Source organism: Cricetulus griseus, chromosome 2, assembly GCF_003668045.3.
Source record: "Cricetulus griseus strain 17A/GY chromosome 2, alternate assembly CriGri-PICRH-1.0, whole genome shotgun sequence".
NCBI classification, from domain to species: domain Eukaryota; kingdom Metazoa; phylum Chordata; class Mammalia; order Rodentia; family Cricetidae; genus Cricetulus; species Cricetulus griseus.
The window spans coordinates 311179145-311195241 of NC_048595.1; the positions used below are offsets into that span (position 1 = coordinate 311179145).

The 16097-nt window shown below is 45.9% G+C and overlaps 1 protein-coding gene across 1 annotated transcript; it reads left to right on the forward strand.

The window, feature by feature from the left end:
- Positions 1 to 14179: 14179 nt before the first annotated feature.
- Positions 14180 to 15712, forward strand: Ankrd34b (ankyrin repeat domain 34B). Its single transcript, XM_035439119.1, has one exon. It carries the CDS (start codon positions 14180 to 14182, stop codon positions 15710 to 15712), a length of 1533 nt encoding a protein of 510 aa, XP_035295010.1.
- Positions 15713 to 16097: the final 385 nt, after the last annotated feature.

Here is a 16097-nt window from a genome sequence, read left to right on the forward strand (position 1 = left end):
TGGTGGTCTATACCTTTTAAATGTATGCTAGATATACATGAGTAAAAATGATTAAAAGAGATGGAGGGGAGGAGACTCATGCCTTCATAAAAGTTTGTTCTGTCCTTTCTGGCACTGTCCAAGTGAATGTGTGTAAACAAAGAGTGACCCACCCCAGGTAGTCCACCTTCTTAGAACCTACTTCTGCTACAACATGTCCTGTGAATGTGCACCAAATGTTTACTAAGGGATCATGCCACAGGGTTTTGTTTAAATAAAGTATGTCTACCTAGGGGTATATTGATTGTCTTTCCTTTTGAGGGGGGGTCTCAAAACTACAAACTAGTTTGTTTTGAGACAAGTATGTAGCCCAGGATGGCCTTGAACTCACACCTTCTGTCCTGCCTCTTTCCCAGCACTAGGATGGCAGGTGAGACTATCAGCCTGGCCCCAGGAAACTATCTTTGATTGACATTATCTGGTCAGAAAAGATCTACCTTTTCCTCCACCAGGTCCTCCAAATACATGAAGAGCTGAAACAGTTCTGTCTACCGAATTTCCTTTTTTCTTGATGTTTCTGTGGAATTTAATACATAAATTTTAATTTGCATTTTTAGCTTTTCTATTAAGCCTTAATTAGAGTATAATGAAGTTATGAATTTATAAAAATAAAAACAAAACGGTTGCTCCCACAATCACTCAGTCTTGAAGTGAGGTTCTGACTTTACCTGAAGTGGGGGAAGAGAGTGAGGAAAGGGACCTGCGGAAGCTGAATCTCAGACCCACAAGATGGATCTGAGATCCATCCAAGCGAACGTGGACGCAGACCCGGAGTAGGGACATCCAGGGGTCATCTTCATCTGTCCTCGCTGTGCTTCTGCCCCTTTGCTCCTCTACCAGTCTCAGCTGTCAAAGCTCAGTGGCCTGGAGGGGAGATGGGGCGGGGCTTAGGATCGAAGGCGGAGCCTCGGAGAGCATCTTCTGGCCCCCGGGGCCTGGACTGGCCCGCCGCCCCCACCTGCAGCGCGGCGGAGCGCGGGCGCGTCACTCCCAGCGGAAGCGCCAGCCTCGCGTCTGGCGAGGTGCGCGCTTCGCGGCTCCCGCTCCAGAGCTTCGTGGCCCGCCTGTGTCTGCAGAGCAGGGGCGGGGGCCCGGCGGCACCGACTGGGCACTGAGATCCAAGTAGCCACTGAATCGTAGACAGTCACCCAGCTCGGACAGCGCGTCGGGGCGGGAGCAGATCGGGAAGGTGAAGGACCACTGCGGATCCGACAGCGCGTCCCAGGTCAGTCCTCCCGCTGCACTTGGGGAAACTTTGGGATGCGGTGACGGCTGCGAGATGAGGACACTGAGGGTCGCGAGGCCGCGTGGCCCCTGTGAACCCCGCGAACCCGTACCTGCCGCGCACCTGACACCGCAGCTGCCAGGGCGGGGACCGAGACCCTGCTGCCGCGGACCACTGCGGGCCACCAAGGGCTAGCGGGCTTCAGGGGCCTCTCGGGAGCCTCCGGCTTGCCCGCGCCCAGCCGCGCGCCTCCGGTCCTCGCGGGTCCCCAGCTCCTTTTGGCGGCTCGCGCCCGGACCCCGCGGGGCTGCGGATTCCGCCGTCTTCGGGCCTCGTGGCGCTGGAGGAGCGGCCCGGGGCCCAGGGCTGCAGGGTGGCGGCCCCGCGGCGGGAGCGGCGCGTGCTCGGCCGGTGGAGCGCGCGGGTCGCGGGGTTCGGCTGGAGCGCGTGGCCGCAGGTGCCTGTGGCCGCTGGGCAGCGGAGGTGAGAGCGCGGGCTGGGGACGCGGAGCGGATTGCAACCTCTGGCTGCAGGAACCAGGGTCGCTGGGTGAGCAGTCCTGTCCCCGCGGCTTCCGGGCGTGCACATCCCTGGCACCCGGCATCCAGACCCCATCAGCTGGAGGCGGGCTGCAGAGCGGCGCCTGCCCGGGCCGAGGACCAGTGCCTCCTGCTCTGACACGCCATCTCACCAGCGAGGGCGGGGTGCTAGATTGGCGGGCTGCGCGGGGACCACTGGCCAGGGCCTTCTGGCACAAGCCCTTTTCGTGGACAGCTGCCTGCTCTGGCTTGGAGTGGAGGAGACGAAATGAGTACCCCGCCCCCATCAGCGCCCCAACACTGTCGCCCCAGTCACCTTCCTTTGCCCTTCTCCGACAGCACCTTGGACTTGCTCCCTCCCGAATTGGGGAAAATCTGAGGAAACCAGGCAGGGACCTTGGAGATACCGCAGCCTGCATACTCAACAGCCTGGAAATCCAGTCACCTTGGTACCTCGCTGCTTCCCAGACACTTTGGAGGAGCAGGTTTGCCATTTCTACCCCACATCCGTACCCCATCCCCCGTCCGTCTCTGCTGAGGAAGGGACTCTTATGAGAGAAGTTGGGATCTAGGTACCCCTTAAGGTAGCCCCAGAGTCTGTGGTAACTAGGCTCATAGGTAACTAAAAGGCATCCTAGCTCTGTAGCTTTGTGAGGGAAACAAACCTTACCAACTAATTCCTTCCCTTTCTGAATATTTCTTAGAAGACTGGAGACCAACGGAAGCCGACTGTTCCTGGCCAGTCTTTGCACCCTTTGCTTGGCTCTGACTCTCCTTCCTAGGCAGAGAAACATTTTGCTTATGACCTCTGGCTGGCCTCCTTCCAATCGCTGCCTGGCCTTGGACTGCCCATCAGGACTGTGATTTTTTTTTTTTTTTAAGACCTGATTAGGAAAGGCTGCAAGCCTCCGGTTCTAGAAGGCTCAAACTCAGGGGTATACTCTTCTCTGATACCCATGTGCTCCCTAATTCCACTGTGGCAACACCTCTGCCCTTCACTCCCACAAGAAAATTGGTTGTCAAACCTCTTGGGGAAGATGATGGAGGCATCCCTGTGGGAGCAGATGCAGGATTTGGAAGCAACCAGGAAACAACCAGGAGTGAGGAATCTTTTTTAAAGGCTCACATGATTCTGGAACTAAGAAAAGATGGAGATGCCACCAGTGTATGAAGCTTGGCCTCTCCTCGGCCCATCCCACCCAACTCAGGGAACTGGCATATGCAGGACCTGTATTGGGTGATGCATATTTGGAACCTAGTACTTATTGAATTCCTAAGCAGTAAACACATTCCGAATTTGAAATTCCTCACAATCATCTACTGTAATGTAGATATTAAACCCCCAACTTATGAATGATAGCCCCAAAATTGTTAACATTGAGAGAGCCCAGGTTCCCTGCCACCTCTTCCACAACAGGACAGGAACTAGGACAATGAATAGGACCATTTGAGCTTTAGGGTCATGTGCCCACTTTACAGCTCCATAGCCAGACAACTGTTTTATAAGAGAGGGCACAAAGGAAAATCACTGTCCTGTCCAAATGAATAGAAAGCTGGGGATGGTGGCAGGACAAAGGCAACAGGAAAAATCATCTCCAACAAGGCTTTCCAAGCATATCAGTCTTATACTACTGCCATGTTGGGTACCACACAAATCAGGTATCTCAAACTGGACGCTGCCTAGGGAGGTCTGTCATCTAAAAAGGCAGGGAGATATTGAGATAAAATACACAGAAGCTAGTATTTAACTCCAGGCTGGCAGATAATAGGAATGACCTTGGGAGGGTGTGCTTACCTTTCCTTCTCTCTTGAACAAAATGTGGACTGGACCAGATGAGCACCAAGGCTCCACCAACTCTAACAGACCTTGTGTGGTGGGCTTGCCTGCAAACAGACTTGAGCTAGGTTGCTGTGCGTGGGATCCATTCCAGACTCATTTACAAACTCGTAGTCAGTGAAATGTGATAAACCGAACACTGTAGGGATTTCTAAACAAGGAATTAAAAAACTCGACTCCAAATGGGAGAGATGCAGGCAACAAATCGACAGTGTTTATGTGCCTCTGAATAGCTTTGATTTCCTTCGGTAGGAGCTGACAGCTGGCTGACAGAAAGCTCACCCAGGGAGAGAAGAGAGAAAAATCAAGTATGAGATTAGGAATAATGTTTTCAGGTAACTTTCTATTTCCATTCGGAGTGGGTGTCTGGGAGGGCGAGTGTAGTTATGGCTTGAATTGCTCCATTTATCCACAGATATTTTCTTCCCAAGGGCTCCTGATTCTAAGATGCTGGGCTTTGCTTCTGTCTCCTAGTTTCCTGGTAGCAGGGTAGAGAGCTGGGGGTCCCAGCATTCAGCCTGCATATTCTTCCTCTATCCTCACTATCTGCTGCCTCCATTATTTGTGGTCTTTTGGATCTATTTGGTCAGAGAGTCAGTCTTTGGTTTCTTGCCCTGGAAACTGCTTGTTGCTGCTTGTGGTGGGGGCAGCATTTGGAAGTCCAGGTGCTCTGCCCACAAACTTTCAACCCATCATTTGTTTTTCATCCCTTCCTCATTGCCACTTTGTGTGGTGCCTGGGACTTCTGGGACCTATAGTTCAAGGGTCATATATACCAATGGCTCACATGACAGCACTGATCACTCTGCCAGCTCTCCTCTCTTTGCAAAACTTATTTCAGATTTTTCATTTGACAATACCTTTCCTCCAGTTGTCTTTATTCTTGGCAGCATATGCCTTGTAACCTTTAAAAAGGAAGGTAAATAATTTGAGAAAAAATGTACCAAGTCCTCAGTGATACATTCTTACTAAAGACTCCCAGTTTTAACAAGGAGTTGGGCTGGAGCCATGGCTCAACAGTTAAGAGCACTACCTGCTCTTCCAAAGGACACAAATTCCATTCCCAGAACCCACATGGCCCCTTCCAAACATTGATAACTCTCGTTCCAGGGCACCTCATGCCCTTTCCTGGCATCTGAGAGAACCAGCATAAACATACATGCAGGTGAACATTCATACACGTAAAATGAACATTAAAAAAGAAATGAAATAGAGAAAGGGTTTACATAACTATTTAATAACTAAGACTGCCTAATAATGTAGGGACCCATAAAGAAAATCTAGTAAGTTTTTACAAGATTCCACTCAATCAGACCAAACATTACTGTTACTGACAGAGTAAAAAGTCACTTCCAATAGTCCAAGAACAACTTTGTTTCATTTCTCAGGCACTGTCTGTTTTGTGGCATATGTGCATGGTGTGTGTGTGTGTGTGTGTGTGTGTGTGTGTGTGTGTGTACAGGTGAATGCTGCTCGTGTATGAGCACATGCAGGTGTGTGTTTGCATGGTGTGTAGACAGAGTTTCTGACCTGCCTGGTCCCACAGCTGTTTGGCCACAAATAAACATACAGAGGCTTATATTAATTAGAAACTGTTTGGCCTATGGCTTAGGCTTCTCACTGGCTATCTCTGTCTTAATTATTAACCCATAACTACTAATCTATGTATTTCTACGTGGCGTTATCTTACCGGAGAATACTTGGTGTCCTATCTTCTCAGCAACTACATGGCGTCTTCTCTCTGCGTCTTCTCCCCAGAATTCTCCTCGTCTGGTTGCCCCGCCTATACTTTCTACCTGGCTACTGGCCAATCAGTGTTTTATTCATCAGCCAATAAGAGAAACATATGTGAAGAAGGACATTTCCCTATCAATGGTGTGTGTGTGTGTGTTTGTGTGTGTGTGTGTGTGTGTGTGTGTATGTGTGTACATGGGTTCACACTGCTCAGTGTGAGCACATGTGGGTATATGGGTGCATGTGCACCTGTGTGTGTGCATGGTGGCTAGAGTTGAGGTTAGATGTCTTCCTTGGCTGCTCTCCACCTTTTTTTTATTGAAGCTCTCACTGAACTTAGAGCTCACTGATTCAGCTAGTCTAGCTACCCGGCCTGCTCTGGGGGTCCCCTGCCTTCACTTTCCATGTGGCTACCATATCTACTTTACATTTATGTGGGTAATGGGGATCTGAACTATGGGGTCCTCATGCTTGCATGGCAAGTGCTTTATGGACTAAGACATCTTTCTAGCCTTTACCTTTTTTTTTTTTTTTGAAAGAGTTTTTTTTTGCTAACTGGGAACTCAACACCAGATAGCTAGTCTACTGGTCACTGAGGCCCAGGGATCTACTATTTCTGCTTCTCTTCCCAAGTGCTGGGACTACAGACTGTACCACCATATCCATATTTCTTTTAGCATGAGCTCTGGAAGTCAAACTCAGGTCCTCACGCTCACAAAGTAAGTGCTTTATCTACCAAGCCATCTTCCCATCTCTGTTGTTTTAAAAGGCTTTGAATATGGGATGTGATGAAGGGAGGTGAAATTCTGAGATAAATTTCTTGAAAAGAAGAATGAATCAAGTAGGAGAACCTCCTCCTGGTGCTGTCTTTCAGTTCCATGTCCACACAGCATAAACATTATGATTATCATTCCACAGATTGTAATTAGTCTTTCTCTGTTTTGCCAGTCTGCTCCCAAAAAATGACACAGAGAGACTTCTTATTAATGATGAAAGCTTTGCCTTAGCTTAGGCTTGTTTCTAACTAACTCTTGTAACTTAAATTAACCCATTTCTATTCATCTACCTGCTGCCACGTGATTCATGACTTTTACCTCTCTCTCATTCTGCATATCCTGCTTCCTCTGCTTCTGGCTCATGATCCCGCTTTTCTTCCTCTCCGAGTGCTCTGTCCCCAGAAGTCCCGCCTAACCTCTTCCTGCCTAGCAATTGCCCATTTGGCTCTTTACTAAACCAATCACAGTGACACATCTTCACGCAGTGTAAAGGAGTATTCTGCAACAACAGGTGATGAAGCCAACATTCCAAGAGGCCAGGGCTTGCCTAGGGCACATAGCTAACTTAAGAAAATTAGGATCGCATTCTACATCTGTCTGACTCTGAATTGGATCTGAACTGTGACTTGCATGGAAGACCCAAAGACCCTGAGAAAGTACAATAACAAAGGGGCTGACTCTGTCCACATGGTGTTAGCCCAGGTTTCCCACAGGAGGAAAACCCATCCTAGGCAAGAGAAGTGGTCTTCATCAAACACTCTATGAAAAGCAAATCAGACTCAAATGTCAGGATTTGTGCTTTACAGATCGATCCTGTAAGATGAAAGAACTTCCTGAAAGTGTGTGAAGGCCTAAAGTCAGGGCTGTTCATGGAAGGCACTGACTACAGAATGAGGTGCCAGAAGCCTAGTCAGAGCCTCTAGGGAATAAAGTGTCAGATGATCTTCTAAAAAAGTTGAAGTTTCACCAGTAACAGAATGGCCCCACTATTAAAATGTGAGCAAACTCAGAAGTCATTGTAGCATATAGAAGCACAGACCTATGGATTGCTGGATGGAGCCCAGGTATTCACTCCATCCTGAATAGCCAGCTGGGGAGCTAGCTCAGTCAGTTAAGTATTTGCTATGCAAATCTGAGGACCAGACTTTGGTCTCCTGCATCCACAGAAATGGTGCACACTTGTAATCTCAGCACTGGGGAAGCAGTCAGCCAGATCCAACAGCTGCCTAGCCAGCGGAAACAGCCTTATCAGAAACTCATGGGTCCTGGTGAAAGATATTATCTCAAATAACAAGGTGGGAAGCTCCTGAAGGACACTGGAGGTTAACTTCTGGATAAACATAGGCTCGCCCCACCACCAGTGAGCATGTGCCTAAATCCGTACATAACAATGATGTAAAGATGGAATTCATTCCAGTGAAAAGTAAGCCTCCTGGACTCTTTTTTTTTGTTGCTAGATATTCTCGAGACCTCAGGAGAGAAGGTTTGCCATCATCTATATAACATGGTACTCAACTTCCCTGTAGTCCACAACATTCCTATTTCTATATGATGGAGAAGAGGCCACTGCCCCTCCCAGACATCTCAGTCTCAAATTTGTTACCAGTTCCCTCTCCTAATAAGTGCTTAGGGTTAGTGTTGTAGAGAAGGGCTTTACATGAAGTGTGTGTGTGTGTGTGTGTGTGTGTGTGTGTGTGTGTGTGTGTGTGTGTGTGTGTGTATGTGTGTAACCTAAAGGCTTTCCATGTTTCCACACTGAAAGGTTCTTAAGACTGAGAACAACCAGATAAGAGTCCAAATTCTAGAAACCATGGGAAAGTGTAATATTGAAAGTCAGAACAAGGCATGGTGGTGCTCACCTTGAAACCCACCACTTGGGGCAGAGGCAGTCAGATCTCTGTGAGTTCAAGGCCCAGCCTGGTCTACAGACTGTACATAGTGAGTTCCAGGGCCAGAACTACATAGTGAGATCTTGTCTGGCCAAAAATATATAAGTAAATAAAATAAATCAGTACATGGTAACTTGTTCTTATTTCAGTGTCTGTTTCTCAAGCATGACTTTGGCTTAAGGATTTTTCCCAACTTGTTTTTGTGATTGCCACTGTATCATTTCTTTGTGTGAAGTTACTAAGTGGTTTCTGTATTTGATATTATGTTCTGACCTAGTTTCTTTTCATATTAAACCCATTTGTATATGAAAACTGCAAAGAAGTGGGTTTTTTGTTTTTTGGGTTTTTTTTTGTTTGTTTGTTTGTTTGTTTTTTCTTGGTGTTCTCATGTGACCTTTCCAATGTTTGCTTCCAGAATAGACCTGCAAGTTGGGATCCACACTGCCATCTGAAGTCCTGCACCCCAAGTTTCAGGTATGTTTTGATGGCAGAATAGCTTTTCTAGACTGTGACAATAGGGGCATAAAGCCACAAAGCATTCGCTTTCCTACAGGTTATGCACCCACTCTCTGAGTGATTGGCTGTGCATCATGAATATTATCAAAATGGAGGCAGTTCAGTTTGGAGTGCTGTCTTTTATGCGCTTATTCATGGCAATGCCAATGGAACATTCGGCAACATATACTACTAATCATGCATGGTAACTGAACTGTGTTGTGCAAGGAAGACCTCATATGACCTACCTTTGCATATGCTGACCTTTTCTGTGTACAGACTCCTATAATACTGAGAGTGGTACTGTATGGAAGAGTGTGTGAAAATGTATTGTTTAAATAACAGACAGATGCCTCTAAATACAACACCCAAGCAGAGAAATGGAGCATCACTGGCACTTTGGAGGCCTCTGGGTAACCTTTCCAGATCACACTGTTTTCCTTCCTCCACCAATAACCACTTTCCCTTTGGATGCTACTCATAGTTAACATCTTTACTTTTGTTGTTGTCCCACTGATGCTAAGAAAAATAACTTCAACTAGCAAGCACAACACTAGATGAATTAAGAGTGATATTGACTGTGTGTGGTGAGTCTCAGAAGACTAGCTGCCTCAGGATTCATGAATGCTTACAGGAACCCTTTAGGCAAGGTCAGGAATGAGTCTTAGGATCCATGTGGCTCATAGTCTCCAGCCTGGACATGGAGTAGCACAGTGTCTGAGTGCCCCAAGGGAATGGGCTTGTTCAGGCTCCCCTCCCCGTCCCCAGTTCCAACAGGTCTCAGATCCAGGACATCAGAGCTGAGTGAAGAGCAGAGCTAAAAGGAGCACCATCGGAGCCCTAGAAGCAGAATAGGGGGGGACACAGCACACAGAGACAAGAACTGAGGCCAGGCTGCTGTGTGCTTTGGGCCTAAGTTGACAGATGAAACATGGTAGGGTGACCACATGGAGGATGTCTGTGCACATCCATCAAACTGGCAGGTCCCCCCAGCATTTTCTGGGAGCTTGGGGTCCTCTTTTCCATGATCTTCAGCTTCTGTATTCTATGTGCGCTGTTACCATTTCATCTTGGTAGAGTCTATCCTTCTGTTATTTCTTGAGAGTATGTCCCAATTCTTGCCTGGAGGTTTGGCTAAATATAGAATTCTAAGCAGAGGGTCATTTCTCCTTCAGATATTTAAAGACACTTTCTGTATTGTGCCTCATTGCCATTGTTGATATACCTGAATCTAAATTGATCCCTTGGTGCGTGACTTATCCCCACAGCCAAGGGCCCCTTCCCTTCTGGTCTGTGCTCTGGAAGTCTGCAGGCACATGGTATGGGTAGCCACTGTTTCATTCATAGTGCAATGCTCCGATAGGCCCTTTTGATTTGATAACTCTATCCCTTTCCCCCATTCCCGTTGATGATTTCTTCTTTTGTTCCCCTTTTGATATAGTTTCCTTGCTGATGCTGTGCTAAAATATTCCTACCAAAAACAACCTGGGGAGGAGAGGCTTCATTTGGCTTACAATTCCAGCTCACAGTCATTGAGGGAAGTCAGGGCAGGAACTCAAGGCAGGGAGCATGGAGGAATTGCCTGCTGGCTTCCTCTCTGACTTACTCACAGGTTCTTGTAGGCTAGCTTTCTGATAACATCTCAGGACCACCTGCTTAGCAATAGTGTGGTCCACAGCAGGTTTGAACCTTCTGCATCAGTTACTAATCAAGACATTTGCCCAAAGACATGCCCACAGGCCAGATTGATGTAGGCAGTTCTTAAATCAAGTCTTTTTTGTCAAGTGACTCTAGACTGTCAAGTCGACAGTTGATGCTAACTAGGACACTATTCTACCACTTTTCTTGGTAGAAATATTATTCGGATATTGGAGTTCTTGGACTAGTTTTTCTGGTTCTCCTTTTCTTTCTTTTCCTGTTATTTATATTTGTTTTATGAGATAGGGTCTCTCTGTGAAGTTGTCCTAGACCTTCTGGCCCTCCTGCTTATAATTCCTAAGAACTGATATTACAGGCAGGTGCCATGAGCCCAACGTTTTTTCTTTTCTTTTCACTGCACTCTGTTTGAGAGTCTCATCGTCACAGTCATTCACATCTTCTATTGTCTTGTTTTTCTTTTTAAATGTGCATTGGTGTTTTGCCTGTATGTATGTCTGTGTGAGGGTGTCAGATCTTGGAATTACAGTTCCAAATAATATTTCTACCAAGAAAAAGTGGTAGTTGTATCCTAGTTGGCATCAAATGTCACCTTGACAGCCTTGAGTCACCTGAGAAGAAAGACTTGATTTAGGAGCTACCATGTGGTTGCTGGTAATTGAACCCAGGACCTCTGGAAGAGCACCCAGTGCTCTTAACTGCTGAGCCATCTCTCTGGCTTCCTTCTATTGACTTTTGCAGGCTTCTTTCTTGTTCTTTTGCAATTTCATGGTCTCTGACTGTTCTTCACAGACTCTTACCTCATGCTTACGATGTCTCTTACTCCTTCAAGGATACTGAGTTTTTGAAGTTTTAATTCTCCTGACTACTGTCTTTTCCCTCCTGTTTGTCATTCTCTGTTTGCCCTGGCCTCTGTCTTTCATGCAGGAAGACTTTTCATTTGCTTTTAGGTTTTTATTTTAACTATTGGTTCATGACTAAAGGGCTAGATGAAAAGGCCAGTGAGAAGGCTGGAGCATATGGGTGATACTTGTCAACCGGGAGCCTCACTGTGGAATGCTTCAGTGGCATGTGAAATCCTGTGGTATTTGCTCAGGCAAGTGCAGCTGTTGAATGCAGACCAGAGCAGCTTCCTTCGAAGGAGTCAGATGTTGCTGACTGTCTTTCTGCAGCTGGTCAGGAAGGTGGGATAGACTTCAGCTCTTTTCAAACAGTGGTCACCAAACAACCACTTGCCCAGAGACTTTGTGCTTTACCATTCTCAGAGAACAGACCTCTGGATGGCCCCATGGTGGAAGCAGCGCACCTGTCTATCACAGGTGCTCTGAAGGAGTTGGAAGAACTACCCATTGTCCACATTTCCCACATTTTCACATGCCAGCTTCACTCTGGGATCTGGGTGACAGTGGGGCTGACATAATGGCAGGGGTTGCAGTTTCAGACTCAGAGTATGTGGTAGGAATGCTGCTGTCTGAGGGAAGACTCATCTGAGCAGTGGAGGCTTTGCCTGTTCCCTGGCATCATTTGACCTGCCCCTCCTTAGAACTGGGAACCCCAGTTCTAAAGCTCCCTGCTTTAAAGATTCTGTGTTGGGGTAAGTTCTTAGTTTTCTCAGGCTAGGTCCTCTGCTCTTGGGTTTCCATGGCACTGTTGTTTTCCCTCTGGCTTTGTGAGTGGTTGTCTTTTGAAAAACTAGTTAGTTTGGAAAATTTTGGGAGGGAGTCAAATAAGATGTATGCATTTTGCCATGTAAGTCCTAACCAAGCCATCTGCTGTGGTATTTTCCTGAGTTTGGTTCTGCCCCTATAGGCAGAGTCTGTCATCACAGATCATTGCATTTTGAACTTGAGCATCTCCCTTCCTTCTTTGTCTGCCTGAAAAGTCTCTTTATAAAAAATGTAATGTTAATTTAAAAAGTATTCATTATTCTTGTGTTGTGATACATGAGTATATATATGCTATGATGCATATGTGCAGGTTGGAGGACAACTTTCTGGAGTTGGTTCTCTCTTTCTCCCTTCATGTAGGTTCTGGGGATCGAACCCAGGTCATCAAGCTTGCACAACAGCACCTTTACCTTCTAAGCCTTCTCATCAGCCCTTTTTTTATTGATTGATTGGTTGATTGATTGATTGATTGATTGATGCTAGGGATAGAGCCTAGGGTCTTTTACATGCTAAGAAAATGCTCTACCACTGAACTGCACTCCTAGCCCAACCTGCTAAATTCTTACACTGTCTTCAAAAAGAAGCTCTGATGCTGGATTCTGCAAAGTCCATTTTTATCCCTAAATTCCTAAAGCTGTTTAAATCTCGTGAGTCTTACTGTACAGACCAGCTCTGTGCACCATCTTCCACAATCTCCATGACCTCCTCAGGATGGGCTGGTATCTCTGCAGCTCTGCCCAGTGCCTACCAGGAACTTACAGGTGTCACCAATGAATTTATTGGTGCATGCTCACTTCATCTTGTCCCTATCCACTTTCTGCTTTGACTCCTTCTGGTAAGAGACAAGTGTGTTAACTACTTGTGCTATCACCACACAGAAATCCATATCCCATAATCTTAGTCCTTTTTATTTACTTATTTTTGAGACAGGGTCACACTCTGTAGCTCCCACACTGGCCTTAAACACTGACCTCGAACTCATGGTGATTCTCCTGCCTAAACTTCTCAAATACCATGATTACAAGAGTGACACACCACGCTGGGAGTCATAATCTTAAGTTTAAAAGTGAGGGACTGGTCAGTTTACTGTGCTAGGTTGACATTGTATAGAAATGAACAGCCATGTTGGTCTGGAAATGTTCCTAGTTTTCATTTGTACAAGGATATGCAGTGTGTGAAATAGGGAGAGTCTTACCTATGTGGGTTTGATCACAGCAATTAATAAAATATGCTCTAAATAATGAAAAAAGCCAGTAACTAGTAGTGTTTCTGAATCCTCACTAAAGCTTTAATACATCATAAATAATATATCACTGCAGATTATGTCTACATGTTATACATATCACATTTATAGTACAATCTGATCTTTGTCACCTACTGTAAGCACAACTGAAAAACAAATTTTCTCATAGCTCAATATTAAGTCATTATTATCCCCATAATAAGTAATTATTATCCCCATAATGAAACTATCTATTGAGGGAGTCAGAATCTGAGATAGTTAAAAAAATTTAAGCATGTATTTTTAGTGTCAATGGTAAAAATTAAATGTTCATAAAGCCTGTATGACTCCTTTTAAAGTAGTTTTAATTTTATGTGTATACATATATGCATGTTTTGCCTTCTTGTATGTCTGAGTACCACTTGTATGTCTGGTGCCTGAGGAGGCCAGAACGTATCAGATCCCCTGAAACTGGTATTACAGTTTTGAGCTACTATGTGGCTGTTGGGAATTGAACCTGGATGCTCTGAAAGAGCAGCCAGTGCTCTTAATGACTAGGCCATCTCTCCATTTTCTTAAAAAAAAATTTAAAACATTTACTCTAAGATTTACTTTTATGTAGGTGCGTGTGTGAATGTGTATGGTTTATGCATTGGGGTGGGGAGGATGGATTAGCACAGTCACAGAAGACTAGAGGAGGGTCTCTACTATTGCTTTCTGTCTTCTACCCTTGAGACAGGGTCTCTCACTAAACCTGAAACTCACCTTTGCAGCTGGGGTAGCTGGTCAGAAAGATCCTGGAATCTGTCTTTCTCCCTGGCCCTAATGCTTGAGTTACAGGCCCATGTGACCATACCTGTCGTTTTACTGGGGTTCTACAGAGTCAAACCCAAGTCCTCACGCTTGCATAGCCAGCGATTTTACCGACTGAGACATTTATCTGCCCCAATTCATAATTCTTCTCTGCTTCCATTAATAATCCCATCTATGTCCCCTTCATACATATTTCTGAAATAGACAAAATGAATACAAGTTAGACATCGAGTCTGATTAATCTTCAACTTCTTTGATAACCAGGTATTGATTTCTGACTTTTGAAGATGGATGAAGGCACAGAAGTCTCCACTGATGGAAATTCCCTGATCAAAGCTGTCCATCAGAGCCGGCTTCGCCTCACAAGACTTTTGCTCGAAGGTGGTGCTTACATCAACGAGAGCAATGACCGTGGCGAAACACCTTTAATGATTGCTTGTAAGACCAAACACATTGACCAGCAGAGCGTTGGTAGAGCCAAGATGGTTAAATACCTTCTAGAGAACAGTGCTGACCCCAACATCCAGGACAAATCTGGGAAAAGCGCTCTGATGCACGCATGCTTGGAAAGAGCGGGCCCGGAAGTGGTTTCCTTGCTGCTCAAGAGTGGGGCTGACCTCAGCTTGCAGGACCATTCTGGCTACTCAGCTCTGGTGTATGCTATAAATGCAGAAGACAGAGATACCCTCAAAGTCCTCCTTAGTGCTTGCCAGGCGAAAGGAAAAGAGGTCATTATCATAACCACAGCAAAGTCACCCTCTGGGAGGCATACCACCCAGCAGTACCTCAACATGCCTCCCGCAGACATGGATGAGAGCCATCTGCCAGCCACGCCTTCAGAAATTGACATCAAGACAGCCTCCTTGCCACTCTCATGTTCTTCAGAGACGGACCTGACACTTTTTGGCTTTAAAGATAAGGCATTTTCTGGAAGCAGTGATACTACCTGGGACCCAGACTCTCCTCGGCAGAAGCCTGTGATGACCACCAACGGGCCCAAATTATCCCAAGCTGGTCCAGCCTGGATCAAGAGTCCCCCATCATTAAAGCACCAGGCCAGAGTGGCCTCCTTGCAAGAGGAGCTCCAAGATATCACTCCAGAGGAAGAAATAGCCTACAAAACCACCGCGCTGGCACTGTCTAAGCGATTCATCACTAGACACCAGAGCATTGACGTAAAAGACACGGCACACTTACTCAGGGCCTTTGACCAGGCTAACTCCAGGAAGATGTCATATGATGAAATAAATTACCATTCTTTGTTTCCAGAAGGAAACCAGCCATGCATAGAAATTCCCAATGACCAGGACCCAGACTCTAACCAGACCCTATTTGCCTCCACTTTAAAAAGTATAGTTCAAAAGCGAAACTCAGGGGCCAATCACTATAGCTCCGATTCTCAGCTCTCAGAGGGTATTACTCCTCCAAACTTAGAAGACGGCAAAGCAGGAAAGAAAAAAATCTTCGCTCCATCTCCTTCCTTGCTAACAGGGTCCAAAGAAGTAATGGAGACTGTCCCTCCGGGCGCCCTGAGCAGGAGGAACCATGCAGTTTTAGAAAGGCGAGGCTCTGGGGCTTTCCCCATTGATCACAGCCTCGTGCAGAGCAGACCCGGGTTTCTGCCACCCTTAAATGTAAATCCTCACCCTCCCATCACAGATGTCGGTGTCAACAACAAGATCTGCAGCCTGCTTTCCTGTGGCCAAAAAGTGCTTATGCCAACGGTTCCTGGTTTCCCGAAGGAATTCAAAAGCAAAAAAATGTTGTTGAGGAGGCAGTCACTGCAGACAGAACAAATTAAGCAATTAGTAAATTTTTAAGAGACGCCTAGAAAACACATCATGTTCAGACGTCTGGATCAGAGAAACATAGACTTAGAGAAAAAAAATCTTAACTGTATCCTTTTAAGTCTTAGCTAGTGCATCACGGCTAGGCAGATCAAAATATAGAGTATTTTGTATTAGGTACTGTGAGCACACCATAGTATAGAGCTTCTGAGGAAATGCTACCAAAGTGAAAGCTATTTTTCTCAAAACCTCCAGTATTTATCAACTTCCATGTGGTCCAAGGTTTCCATCCAAACAAAATCCTTCAACAGAAAGTTGTCTATGCTAGAAACAATTTTTAAAATTTCAGATTGGCTTCACGCTCTACTAAGAAACAATGATCTCAAGTTAGTAATTTTGTCAACACTTTAGCCAACAA